Raw genomic sequence first — 13,909 nt, forward strand, 5'->3', positions numbered from 1 at the left:
TACTCTTAGAAGAGGGTTAGGAGTGATTGATCCATTTCTTTGATTCTTTTCTCTCATTCATTGATTTTGATCATTAATTTACGTTTGATATAGTATTCCACATCTATGATCATCAAATCATTTCTTAAGATCTAAAGATTACTACTTCTCTCTCCTTTGGCACGGTTCTAACTTAGATTTTGGTGTGTGCTAGAGCTCGAGTCGACTCGGATATTTCTGAGAGTCGAGTCGTAGAGGAGTCGACTCGTATGATTCTAAGAGTCGACTCGTGGTCGAGTCGACTCGCGAATTTACTGGAGTCGACTCGAGGTCGGAAATTCGTCTTTTAACCCTAAACGAAATGACTTTTTCCAATCTTTCTTTTTGGCCGTCACTATTCCAAAACCCTCGAGTCGTCTCCCCCGATCGTCTCCGCCCTCTCTCTTCCTTTCTCCTTCAGTTTTTCCTCCCTTTTCATGCCTCTCCATCCTAGGGTAGGTCAAGATGCCTAGGAAAGTCGTTGTCCCTAGCCGGAAGAGACCCCTTGCAGCGAGCGGCGCCGAGAGACGGTCCAAGGCGCAGAATGAACCCGTGAGGTCACCACCTCCGGTTTTCTCTCCGCCTAGGTCGATTCCCTCGCGTTCGTGCGCCGGGAGGGTCGTCTCTACCGGGAGGAAGGTCGATTTTGACTTCCTCTCCCATGAAGGGTTCACTCTAGGGCATCGTCTTAGGGTTCAGGGCTTAGAGTATTTTTGTTCCCTTGACCTTCCTACCTATCCCGGGTTAGTTCGAAAATTTTATGGCACCGTCACACGGGGTGGCGGTGGTATTCAAGGGAGGGTAGCCAACACTCCTATTTGCATTTCGGAGGACCTCATTGCACGAGTCCTCCACCTCTCTCGAGAGGGGATAGCTCCCACTCACCTCACCGATAAGTCTGAGGCCCTTACGGCCATCCTAGGGAGAGTACCCCAATCGCTCATTGAGAAGGTTTTTGCAAATCAGCTCTCCACTGAAATGTGCCTCCTCCTTAGTATCATCTCTCGCATCCTCTTTCCCAAAATCGGTAGATTTGATTTTATTTCAGAAAAAGACCTAGCCTTAATGTTCTATATCTTACATGACGTTCCTCTCAACTTCCCAAAACTCATTTATAGTTATATTAGTGAACCCTTAGATAAACCTAGATTGAGTCTCCCCGACGATATGCTCTTCACACTGATATTTAGGGAGTTAGAGATTCCTATCCCTGAGGGGGAACCCTCTCGTTCACTCCGTTTCACTAACCATATGGGCGAAGGGACTCTCCACCGAATGGGTTTTCACAAGTTTGAGGGTACATGGTTTAGGAAATCCTCTACATCCATACCATCTGACCCCACTGCTCCTCACTCTCCCACTTCTGACCATGACCAGGACATCTCCGCAGATCCGCCCACCTTCCCATCCACAGCTGGTCCCTCATCCACTGCCGGCCCTTCATCCTCTGCTGGACCTTCATCCACAGTGCCACCACCTCAGTAGCCTCTAGAAGTCAGAATTTGTCCTGAGCAGCTTAGAGCTTTGAGGGATGACATTGTGAGGGAACTCAGAGGTACCACCAGTACACCTTCTACTGAGTTGACCCCCTCCATAGTGGCAGTGTCTGTCATGGTAGCTGAAGTCAAGAAGGAGCTGTCCAATCTGAGGAGTCTAATTCAGGGTCAATATATGAGATTCTCCGAAATTCAGGAAGCTACCAAACAAATGCAAGACTCGGTGAGGTCCGAGCTACTAAGCCTGAATCAAGGAGTAGAAAGGGTTGCAAACGCAGTGATAGATAAGCTTGATACAATCAACGAAAGCATAACCCAACTGACCCAGACTCAAGCTAGGACTACTTCAGAAATAATTGCGCAACTGGGGAATGTCTCTGAAGGAGTTAGTTTGCTTTTGCAGTGTCAGCGCAGAAATATTGGAACTTCATCTTCTTCTTCTAGACGTCCTTAGACTTGTATTTTGTTTTATTATCATTTAAAGCCCTTTTGGACTTTCAATCATTGTACTCAAATTCTGTAATACTCACAATGAATTGAAGTCTTTTTCTAAAAACTTGTGTACATTGTGCCTTCTGTGTTATGAGCATTGTCTACATTGATTCTTTGATACTTCATCTTTTTGCTATGATGACAAAAAGGAGGAGAAAATATGATACATTGTATGTAAAGGGAATCACTAAACAAGAAAAGGAATCACTAAACAAGAAAACCTTTAAGCAAAATATGATTTGTTCTTAGTGGATTCGATACATCGAGGCTCATTATCTCTCTGTTGGGGCTCCTTAAGGAGTAATCTCCAGAATCTATTTAAGAAATATTCGGAGATTAGTTGAATCATATTCAAGAACAAATTGTCAGATTTTTCCTTCTATAATTAAGAACTTAAGCTCAAGTTTAAAACATTAAAAGAAAATTCAGAAAACTTGAACAAAGTTCAAACAAAATTGAATCCACATGCTGAGGGGAGAATCTGAAATTCTAAGAAAGCAAATTCATTAAAGACATATAAGCCAAACAATTAATTGCATGATTTGAAGACTTATATAATTCTAAATGAAAGGAGGAGCTTTAATTTCAGAGTTTACTGACTCATACCTTTCAATTTTGGATACACTAAATGACTAGACATTTGAATTCATTTCAAAATTTTACTATGAATCACTTCTTGAATGAGCAATTCACTTTACAAATACTCAATATTTTGTCATTATCAAAAAGGGGGAGATTGTGGAGTAATTGAGTATTCCCTAATTGATTTTGATGAGCACAAAGCATTTTGAGTATATTTTATGTTGTACTAATGAATTCAATCCAGTGTTTCAGGCAAATATGTGTGAATTTCTGTTTAAGTGCCTCGAGCTTTGGTTCAAAGTAATTTGGCTAAGTGTTGGACTCAATTTGAACCAAAGTCTGCATCACGAGTCGACTCCGGAACTTTGCGAGTCGACTCTGGATGGTTTAACATTTCTGGCACAAGTTCGAGTTCGAGTCGACTCCGACTGAGAACAGACAGAAAAATAGAACAATGGGTTTTAGACCCTGTTAACGAGTCGACTCCAAAAGGTTGAGAGTCGACTCCGATGCTTGCCGAGTTGACTTCAGATGGTCCTAAGTCGACTCCAAAGGGTAACAGACAGAAAGACAGAACAATGAATTTTAGACCCTGCTACCGAGTCGACTCCAAAAAGTTGTGAGTCGACTCCGTTTCTTGGCGAGTCGACTCCCAGTATGTCCAAGTCGACTCCCAGAGGAAAGCAGTCTGAAAAGGCAGGGAATCAGCTTTCGGAGACCCTGTGAACGAGTCGACTCCAAGTGTTCCCGAGTCGACCCCTAAGATAGTCGAGTCGACTCCAGTAAGGTCCGAGTCGACTCCAAGGCAAAAATGTTCAAAAGACAGAGAATCGATTTTTCGGTCTCTGAGAACGAGTCATCTCCCGAAAATATCGAGTCGCCTCTCAAGTCAGCCGAGTCGACTCCAAGTAAACCCGAGTCAACTCGAGGAAGAAAAACAGAAAGTTGAGTTTCTAAAACCCTGAGAACGAGCCGACCCTTAAGTGCCCGAGTCGTCTCCAGCTGTTGGCGAGTCGACTCCAGTTTGGTCCGAGTCGACCCCAGGACGAGGCATGCACTTTAATTCAAATCTGGAACAACGGGCGAGTCGACTCCAGTAACAGTCGAGTCGACTCCAGATCGCACGAGTCGACTCCGATTCCAACGGTTACATTGTCAGGATGTGCAGACGGGACAGAACGGCTTCAAATCTCTCTCTAATGGCTAGTTGTCAAAAGAAACCACTTAAATAGCCAGAGTGAACAGTAGTAGAAAACAAGAGAGCTATTCCATCTGAGCATTAAAGCATTTCAACCACCAAGAGCTTCCGTAGAGTGAATCCAAGAAAAAGAAGGAAGAAGTGCATTCAACTCAAACCAAAAAATGCTTCCTTCGCATTCAAGGCTCTACTATTGTCCTCCATCCTTCGGCACATTCAAGAGGAGACTCAGAAATCGAGAAGCCCCCACTTCCTCATCTAAAATCTGTTTGAGGGCTTCTAATTCTACTTTGTTTATATTGTCTCACACTTGCTTTTTTAGAAGCTTTCTTGTGAACTATAAACTCTTCTTTTTGAATACTTAATTCAATCAGGGGATTGAATCAAGGGTTGTAAGATTTGTTGGTAAGCCAAAGATAAAACCAACGGTGTAAGATTGTGGTTGGTGAACCAGAAAAAACCAACTTGGTTTGATTGTGAATCCGGAAAAATAATCGGGTGGTTCTAGTCGGTGAGCCTGTCAAAACTGACCGAGTTCGTTGTGACCTCATGAAAACAACAAGCTGGGTTGTGAGCTTGTAAAACAACCAGCTATAATCCTAGGAAATATAGTGAACTCCCAAGTGCGGCTTGGAGAGTGGACGTAGGAGCAAGAGTTGGCTCCGAACCACTATAAATCTTTCTGTGTTTGTATTGCACCTTGTCTCTTTCACTCTCTTTACTCATTGCATCTAGTGATCTAACTAATTCACTTGCAATATATTTAGTTAATCACTCACCTTATTTTTAATTAAGCAATAATTAATTAAAACCCAATTCACCCCCCCCCCCTCTTGGGTTGTCTTCTTAGGCAACAATTAACCCACTAAGTGTTAGTGAGTTAATGAAAGAAGAATTAAGTGGAATTGATTGCAATTGGATTGCAATTGGGCTGATTTAATGAGCCAAATCAAATTGGATTTGACCCAAATTGATTTAGGTTCATGATTGGGTTAATTTGATTAAACCAGGATTTATGCGGATTTTAAAGTCTACATGTCATCATAGGATGAATATGACTTAAGTCGTGTTCATACTATGCGGACTTTAAAGTCCACATGGCGTCGTAGGATGCATACTCCCAAATTAATTCTCCTAATGAGATTAGGAGTCTTAATGTGCTTAGGAATTAGGCTCTAATCAATTGATTGAGTGGACACATGTCATGCATCTATTTGATGGCGCCCTGAGCACAAGGATTGGACACTTAGCATTAATCCAAAGGTGGGTTATAGTCTCATACTCCTAATAAGATTAGGAAAAGCTCTAAACCCAATCTATAAAAGGGTAGCAAGGGAAACGTTATGGAGCAATTCTGTCCTCTTCCTCTCCACGCCACCTCTTCCTTTCTTCCTCCTTCCCACGGCAGCAAGAGGAGCCTTCATCCTCTTCCTCCACGGCAGCAAAGGAGTTCCCTTCTTCCTCTTCCAAGGCATTGGAAGTTTGAGAAGAAAGGAAAGAAAGAAAGACCACACGGCAACAAGGAAGAAGGAGTTCTTCCTCATGCCACATAGCCCTTCTTCTTCATCCTTCTCCATGGCAGCAAGGGGTCTTCATCCTCCTCTTCTTCCACGGTAACAAGGCAAGAAAGATCCATGTGCAAGGTTCCTCCAATTCCTCTTCCTCCATCGCGAGCAAGGTTGAAGAAGAAAGGGTTCTTCTTCAAGGAGGTAAGTTGCAGATTCTTCTTCCAATATTATAATAGTCATGAGAGGTCTTTGCAAGGAGCTAGCACTCCGGTAAGACCTTATCTCAGATGATTAGATCCTCGTGTGGATACCTGTAGAGGCCGGACACGTGTGCGGCTTAACCAGGAACCTAGAGAGATCATCAGGCTGCGGTGTTCAACACCTGTAGAAGTTTTGAAGATGAGATCTTCAAATCTATAATTTCTGATTTTTGTTTCAGTTTTATGAATCTTAATCAACCTTCCTCAGATCCTAATCTTTCCTCCCTAATAAGTTCAAAGATCTTCTGGATTTGGATTCAAATTTTTTTTTGAATTCTACGATCCGAGGCGCGTTCATACGATGAACGATGTTCCGTTTGAATTTCGCTGCGAACGTCGCATCGAACGGGCGTATATCGGCATAGCCGTCGACCACCTAGGCTTGGCTGCCGCCACTCTTCCCCAGCCTTTTCTCTTCTCTCTCCTCTCTTCTTTCTTTTCCGTCTCTTCCTTCTCATCATCATCTTCTTCTTCTTAGTTTTCATTTTTCTTCCCATTCTAGTTTTCTTTCTTTATTTATTAATTCCTATTCACAGACGCGCACGCACACACATATATATAATCATGTTCTTCTTTCCTACTTGATAATTTCTTCTTTCTAGCCCATGGACCTGATGCAGTCACAGACAACCGAACCCAGACCCCTAATGAACCCAGACTAAGATTCTCTCTCTTCTCCCTCTTTCTCTCTCTAGAAAGGCAAAGAGATTCTCGTGTAAGCCTTGCTTTCTTTGTTGCTCAGATCCAAGTTGACCCCAAGATGGAGGCCTTGAACCATCCGATACTCGGTCGGTAGACCGACCCATTATCTCAGTCCTATCTGGATCTTTTTGAAATTTGGCCATTATTGATCTTCATTGAGTTGCCTAAATCATATTTGAATATGAACAATTGAGTTCACCTTGCTCGAACCGACTTGGGCTGTCGAGCACTTCTACTTGATCAATCTGACTTAAGGGCATGAGGTCGTATCCCTAATAGTATTTTAATTTTTAACTTCGCTTAGCTTCTAAGATAATGATGAAATTAATTATATTTTAATGATAGTAAAACAGGTGAACCTAACCCACCTATCTAAAGTAGAATTTTTAAGTAAGAAGAGGTAAGTAAGCTAATGCTTCAAAGTGTATTTTCTAAATTTTGATAAAATGATAATTAGTTTATTAAATATGATTATGATATCTATTTTATACTATGTCAAATGAGTCGGGCATATTATTGTTGCAATAGTATTTTTTTTAAATATGTTATGTGTTATGTTATAAAATTTAGAAAATATAACTAGATAAATTATAAAATTTGTTTCATATATATGTATTTTCAGCATGGCTATAATCTAGCCCCGCTAATAGAAATTATTCATTGGGCCTGTCGGCTTGTAATCTAAGAAACTATTTTCGACACCGAGCTACTAATGATTAGAATAGTAGTAACTGGCACTTTGTGCATTCTATATCTGACCTACGCCATTAAGTTACATGGCATAGCCTGATGTAGGATCTCTAGTATCTATTTATAAAAATAATAATAAATTTCTAAAGAGATACATGTGTTATTCAAAATTTGATTTATCCTCAGTCAGTATCATGCTCTTTACACTACAAAAAGAAGAAGCAAAGCCGACTCTTGAATGCCGACGTTATGGAAAAGCGTCGGCAAACTTGGCTGGCTCTAGAACTTTTGCCGACGCTTATTAGAAGCGTCGGCAAATTAAAGGAATCCACGACGCTTAAAAGCGTCGTCATAGTCCTCAATTCCAAATGACGCTTGGAAGCATGGGAACTGGTTATAGGACGATGCTATTACGCGTCATTGTTCTTCTAGACCTACAACGACGGTTAAATGCGTCGGGATAATACGACACTTATAAGCGTCGATATTAGACGACGCGTATAAGCGTCGTCGAAGGCGAGCATACCACCCTAACCCAGCGACCGACCCCGATCGAGCCCTTATTTCTCCTCTCCGGCGCTGCTCGAGCTTCCATTTTGCTCCTCTCCGGCGCTGCCCTAGGTTCTGTCTTGCTCCTCTTCGGCGCTATCGTCACTTCCGTCTTGCTCCTCTCCGGTGCCGGCCGTCCGACTCCAACCCCTTCTCCTCCTCCCTTCTCTCCGGCGCCGACCGACTGACCCCAACCCCTCCGCCCGAGGTATTTTTCTCCTCCTCCCTCCGCTCCCTCCTTCTCGCTTGTTCTCCTCCCTCTCCGCCTCCTCTTGTTCGTGTGTTCGTTGGTGTTTCTTCCTAATTTTACTGATTCTCTTGCTTGGCCTTCGCCCGAGGATCTTCTCCTCCTCCCTCCTCTCCGGCGCCGTCCGAGCAGCCCTCAAGCCTCGATCGAGCGGTATCCCTCCTGTCCGGAGATCGGCGTCGACTGACCGGCCTGAAGCAACGAGGTATTGTTCTTTTTATCTGATTTTTATTTAACGAGAAACCCAGGTTGGATTTCATTACCACCCGGAGGAAACATTCTTATGAATTCTTGAAAACAACCCTAATTTCTTCATGGTAACTCCATTGAACTGGGTTAACATTAAGGAACAACCTTTCTTCATCGAAGAAGAAAGATAGAACTAGGGAAAGGACCTTTTTTCATGGTTTTAATTATTGCGATGCTTTAAAGATTATCATGTTAAATAATGAGTAAATAGGAGAAAATATAATTTAAACTTGTGGCTATTAGTCTTAAGCCATGATGTTGTTTCAGATGAAAATTTTGTTAAATTGAAGGGCATTTCAATATTTTTGTGAAGCTTTGTTGTTGTGCTTCTTTTAAGATGCTAAACTACTGCTGTTGTTATACCTTTAGTTTCGATTAATTTAATTTTGTTACATGCATATATGTGCATGTTTATCTTCATGTGGATCTGATGTGTGCATTTTCTGGCATTTAGAGGATGATTTTGTATCCATTCATGCTGCATCACTCTGTAAAGCAAAATACCTTTTTCCTTTAATCACTGCTGCACTTTGAAGATCATAACTGTTTAGTGCAGCCTTCAAGATTCAAACTTCAGGCTGCTTTGCTTGTTGGTGATTGGATTAAGTGGCGTAAAATCGGACTACAATCCTTATCACATAGAAATTATTTACGTAATGCATAATTTTATATGAGTTAACAGGATAATTAAACCAGTTCCTGCACTTTGAGATATCCTATTATGCAAAGATTGTGTCCCTCTCTTTAATCAGTTCCATTTACGGATTTCGAGTTAAAAAAGAACCACTTACCTATGCGTTGAAGGTCTGGAAAGAGCAAGGGACCACTGACAAATTTGGATGGAAGTTTTAACATGATGGAGAAGAAAGCATGCAATAGTGACTGATGTTGTTTTTTATAGGAATATACGTAAAGCATCTAATGCTGAGCGCCGTTATGAATTTGTTGGTTATTGTTTATCAATGGGCAGTTCATAATGTAAAATCTTTATCTTTGGAAACTACAAAACTTTCTCAATCCTCTTTATCATATTTAAAGACTGAATAACAACAGGAAAACATAATAGCAACTAGGAGTCTAATTGTTTGTGAATTTTCTCAATTTACAATCACAAAAAAAGCTGACCAAGAAAAAAATGTAGGAAATTGCATATGGATATCAATCTCTCACTATAAAGTTTGAGATAATTTTGAAGTTATCATGACTGTAGGTTACTGAAAATTGTCCCTTTGGTTGTTAATGATTAGTTAACTATTGAAAATTTAATTTAGCCTGTTATGCCCATACTGATAAGACCTTGGTATAGCATGTGCATTGTACTGACAAATGATCTCACTAACAGAAAACATATACAAGATTATCAATAGATGTCTAACATGATTATATTTGCCTAAGACATGCTGTATATATAACTTATACAGTGCCAAATATGTATTTATTATATATATATAATAAAGTAACCCCTGTTTCTTTCCTGTCTGTTTTACTATTTGAGAGACATGAATATGTTCACTTTCCCATTGTATAAAGGAATGAATTCTTGTATTCTGTTGAAACTTGCTGATAGAGTACACCTAGAAGATGTGGTAAAGTATGGGTTGATTCTTTAATCTGTTTGTGTAGATGATTGGTTTCAGCCACTTGACTGATGGATTGGTATCATTCAGTATTGTCTGGACCTTATCTTCTTTGTTGAGATGTCCTAATTTTGTTTATATTTTTTTTATAAACTGCAGTTCAATCGGTATTCTAATAGAATGGACAAAAGTTGGATAAATAAGTTGAGTTCTAGTGCCGAATATTTGGATGGAGTTCAGAATTTCATTAAGTTTGCTTTTGAGAAATCTAATATGAACGGGAAGATTTATTGTCCATGTCAAAAATGTGTAAACGGTTCTGCTCTTGATCCAAAAATTGTTGAAGAACATTTGGTGTGGAATGGTTTTCTAAAGGGTTATATTGAATGGGTTCTTCATGGAGAGTTCATACCTTCATGTAACCAACCCTCCTATCTAGAACACACCTTCAATTTTGGAACCAGTGACACGGAACAAAATTCTGTAGAAGAAGATGATATAAGGAGCTTACTTAGAGATGCTCTTGGACATAGTATTAGAACTGTAGGAGAAGATGAGCGTACAATTAATGATCAGTCCATGCATGTTGATGAATCTATACATTCTGATGACACAGCTCGTTATGATAACTTGGTGAAAGATTGTGATCAAGAACTGTATTTGGGTTGTAAGAATTTTACGAAGATTTCTTTTCTTCTGCATTTATTACATTTGAAATATTTGAATGGGTGGTCCAGCAAGTCTTTTACTATGCTTCTTCAATTATTAAAGGATGCATTTTCGGAAGGTGTTACTTTGCCAACATCTTCATATGAAGCCAAAAAACTAATAAAAGAGTTGGACCTTTGATACGAGAAGATACACAGTTGTCCGAATGACTGCATTTTATATCGCGGTAAAAATATCAACCAAGAGTCGTGCCGAATATGTGGAACTTCACGATGGAGAAAACATAAAGAAGACGAGAATGATTCAGTGACTAAAGTGGATGCTTCACCGATTAAGAAAAAACCGGCTAAAATTTTGAGGTATTTTTCTCTTATACCAAGATTGAAAAGGATGTTTGCATCACTGAAGACGGCTTCCTCGATGAGATGGCACGACGAAGGCCGTACAAAGGATGGAATGTTACGACACCCAGCGTATAGTCCCGCATGGAAAGCATTTGATGATAGGTATCCCGAATTTGCTTCTGATGTTCGGAGTGTTAGGCTTGGTTTAGCTACTGATGGGTTTAATCCATTCTGAACGATGAGCTCAACATACAGCACTTGGCCGGTTGTTTTGATTCCATATAATTTGCCGCCATGGATGTGTATGAAACAGTCTTCAGTAATTCTGTCAATGGTTATTCCAGGTGACAAGGGCTCAGGTAATAATATTGATGTTTTTCTACAGCCTCTAATAGAGGAATTGAAACAAATATGGAAGGGTATTGATGTATTTGATGCTTTTGCTGGCCAAAATTTCAAATTGCGTGCAGCTCTTATTTGGACTATCAATGATTTTTCTGCATATGCTAATTTATCTGGTTGGAGCACTAAGGGGCGTATTGCATGTCCTTTTTGTAGAGATTCAACCCATTCATATTGGTTAAAACATGGAGAAAAGTTCTGTTATATGGACCATCGTCGGTGGTTAGAAGCAAACCATCCATTTTGATTTTAGAAAGACTTGTTTGATGGTACCATAGAGTTGCGATCTGCCCCTATTCCACCAACTGGAACTGAAGTCTTTAGACAAATGCATGGCACCAATTATATACCGGGTAAGGTCTCCAAATGTTCAAAGAAGAGGGAAGGGAGCATGTTGGCAGCACAATGAATGAAGGATTAATAGCAGAGGTTGCTGAGGATGTTGACAAATTTTTTGAGAATGAAAACAACGTATATGGTCAGGAAAATGATGATGACTCAATGGCAGCATCTACACAAAAACAACTATGGAAAAAAAAGAGCATTTTCTTTGATTTTTCTTATTGGAAGTATAATCTTCTTCGACATAACCTTGATGTGATGCATATAGAGAAGAACGTTTGTGATAACCTGATTGGAACATTGTTAAATCTTGATGGAAAGACCAAAGATAACTTGAAAGCGCGTCTTGATTTGAAAGATATGGGCATAAGACAAGAGATTCATCCGACAGAGCTTGCCAATGATAAATTTTATACACCTCCTGCATGTTATACAATGTCTACTCAAGAGAAAGATCTTTTTCTAACAGTTCTGAAAAATATGAAGGTTCCTGATGGGTACTCATCGAATATTTCACGATACGTAAATCTCAAAGAGCGAAAACTTTCAAATCTTAAGAGTCACGATTGTCACATTTTTATGCAAGATATCTTTCCATTGGCTTTAAGATCGTCAACACCGAAACAAGTTTTCGCAATTGTTTCTCAATTGTCATCATTCTTTAAGGCATTATGTTCCAAAGTTCTTGATCCTAAGGAGCTTGATCAATTGGAGTCTAATGTTGCACTTACACTATGCCATATGGAAAAGATCTTTCCTCCTGAATTTTTTACTATTATGGTTCATCTACTCATTCACTTAGCGGCGGAAGCTAAACTTGGTGGACCGGTTCACTACCGATGGATGTATCCTATTGAGAGGTGATTTTTCTAAACTCTAATGTCCATATTTAATAATCAGTTTGAGTTTGAAATTTACTTTAAAAATTTATTGTTGAAGGTTTCTTGTGCGCTTAAAAGATTATGTACGCAATCGAGCCTATCCCGAGGGCTCAATTGCTGAAGGATATATTGTTGAGGAGTGTTTGACATTTTGTTCGAGATATCTTGAAGGTGTTGAAACGGTTTTCAATCGACCTCAAAGGAATTGTGATATCATAGAGAATGCAGATGTTTACAAGTTCTCATCTGGTGGAAGAGTTTTGGAAAAGTTGAAAGTGTTGTTCTTGACCAGAAATTGTTGGCACAAGCACATCGCTATGTCTTACTTCATAGTGATATAATATCCGAGTCTCGCAGGTTAGTACGGTTAATTAAAATCTAAATTTACTGTCATGTCAGAAGAATGTAATATTGGTGCTTAATTAAAGATTTTCTGATCGTGCAGAGAATTTTTAATAACTCAGTGAAGTCTCAACCATAACATTCGTTCTACACCAAGGATTGAGCAACGATGGTTGGTTGAGTTATTTTCAGAATGGCTTTTCAAACAGGTTAGATGTCTAAAATATTAAGCTTTTTTTTAAAATTTTTCTAGAGAGAAATTAATCATTACTTCCATAATTTTTTTTAGGTATCGGTGATGATGGAGAGAAATTGTTCTGAGGAGTTAATAGTCATTGCTCGAGGTTCGAATAATATTGTCAACAGATATGATGGGTTTATTATAAATGGTTTTAAATTTCATACTAAAGAGCGTGAGAAATTTAGAAAAATCCAAAATAGTGGAATTATGAAGCGGACGGGAAAAATTATTATGGTGCTCTAACAGATATTTATGAGCTGGATTATTATGGAAAGTTTAAGGTAGTATTATTTCGAATTGATTGGGTGGATATAAACTCACCTAGAGGTTTGAGGCAAGACATAAATAGATTCACACTTGTAAATTTTTCAAGGTTGATACATACTGGTGTGTTATTGAAAGATGATCCATTTATTTTTTCATCTCAAGCTCGACAAGTATTTTTTGTGCAAGACTCAAAAGATAAAAATTGGTCTCTTGTTATTAAGACGAAACCTAGGGACTTGTATGATATGGAAAAAAGGTTGGAAGAGAAGGACGATGATACTTATACTCAGTGTATGCCTTATAATGTTGTGCCAACTGATGAAGTAAATGCGCCAACGAGTTTGATTAGGATGGATGTTGAATAAGAATGTAGTTTCATAATGGTAAGTAAAATTTATGAAGCATTCGTTGAATGAGTTATTATATTCTCTTTTATTAGCCCTTTATTTAGTATAAATTTATCATTTAACCAAATATTGATTCTTTTTTGTGCATACCAGGTAACAATATGCCCCGAGGGAGACGATTTAGAGATGTGGAGTTCCAGCATTCTCTGGTGGGATCTACTTCTGAGCAGTTCCTGCAGTCCCAGCAGCCATGTGAGCACCAGCAGCACGAGTCAGGATCTCAGCGCGAGCCTCCTGCTGATTGTCCGGAGGATGAGCTCCGAATCCAAGGTAATTCGATTTAAAGTTCATATTTTATGTTCATATTTGTCTTCAACTTTTTAAGACATTTTATTTAATTTGAATAGATGGACAAGGGACAGTGAGGACGAGATGGGGACCCACTCAAGCAAAGGATGTGTGGAAGCTTCCTCCGGGTGAGAAGATTATCATCCGATGCAACGAAT

At 39.5% G+C, this 13,909-nt stretch overlaps 1 protein-coding gene across 1 annotated transcript; it reads left to right on the forward strand.

The window, feature by feature from the left end:
• Positions 1–11,575: 11,575 nt before the first annotated feature.
• On the forward strand, positions 11,576–12,220 carry LOC120106754. Its single transcript, XM_039119804.1, has one exon. It carries the CDS (start codon positions 11,584–11,586, stop codon positions 12,187–12,189), a length of 606 nt encoding a protein of 201 aa, XP_038975732.1. The 5' UTR covers positions 11,576–11,583; the 3' UTR covers positions 12,190–12,220.
• Positions 12,221–13,909: the final 1,689 nt, after the last annotated feature.

This window comes from Phoenix dactylifera, unplaced genomic scaffold (genome assembly GCF_009389715.1).
Source record: "Phoenix dactylifera cultivar Barhee BC4 unplaced genomic scaffold, palm_55x_up_171113_PBpolish2nd_filt_p 000619F, whole genome shotgun sequence".
In the NCBI taxonomy this organism is placed as follows: Eukaryota; Viridiplantae; Streptophyta; class Magnoliopsida; order Arecales; family Arecaceae; genus Phoenix; species Phoenix dactylifera.

What these genes read in the sequence shown, in the direction of transcription:
- LOC120106754 (XM_039119804.1), top strand. Translation starts at nt 11,584, where the DNA reads ATGCATATAGAGAAGAACGTTTGTGATAACCTGATTGGAACATTGTTA.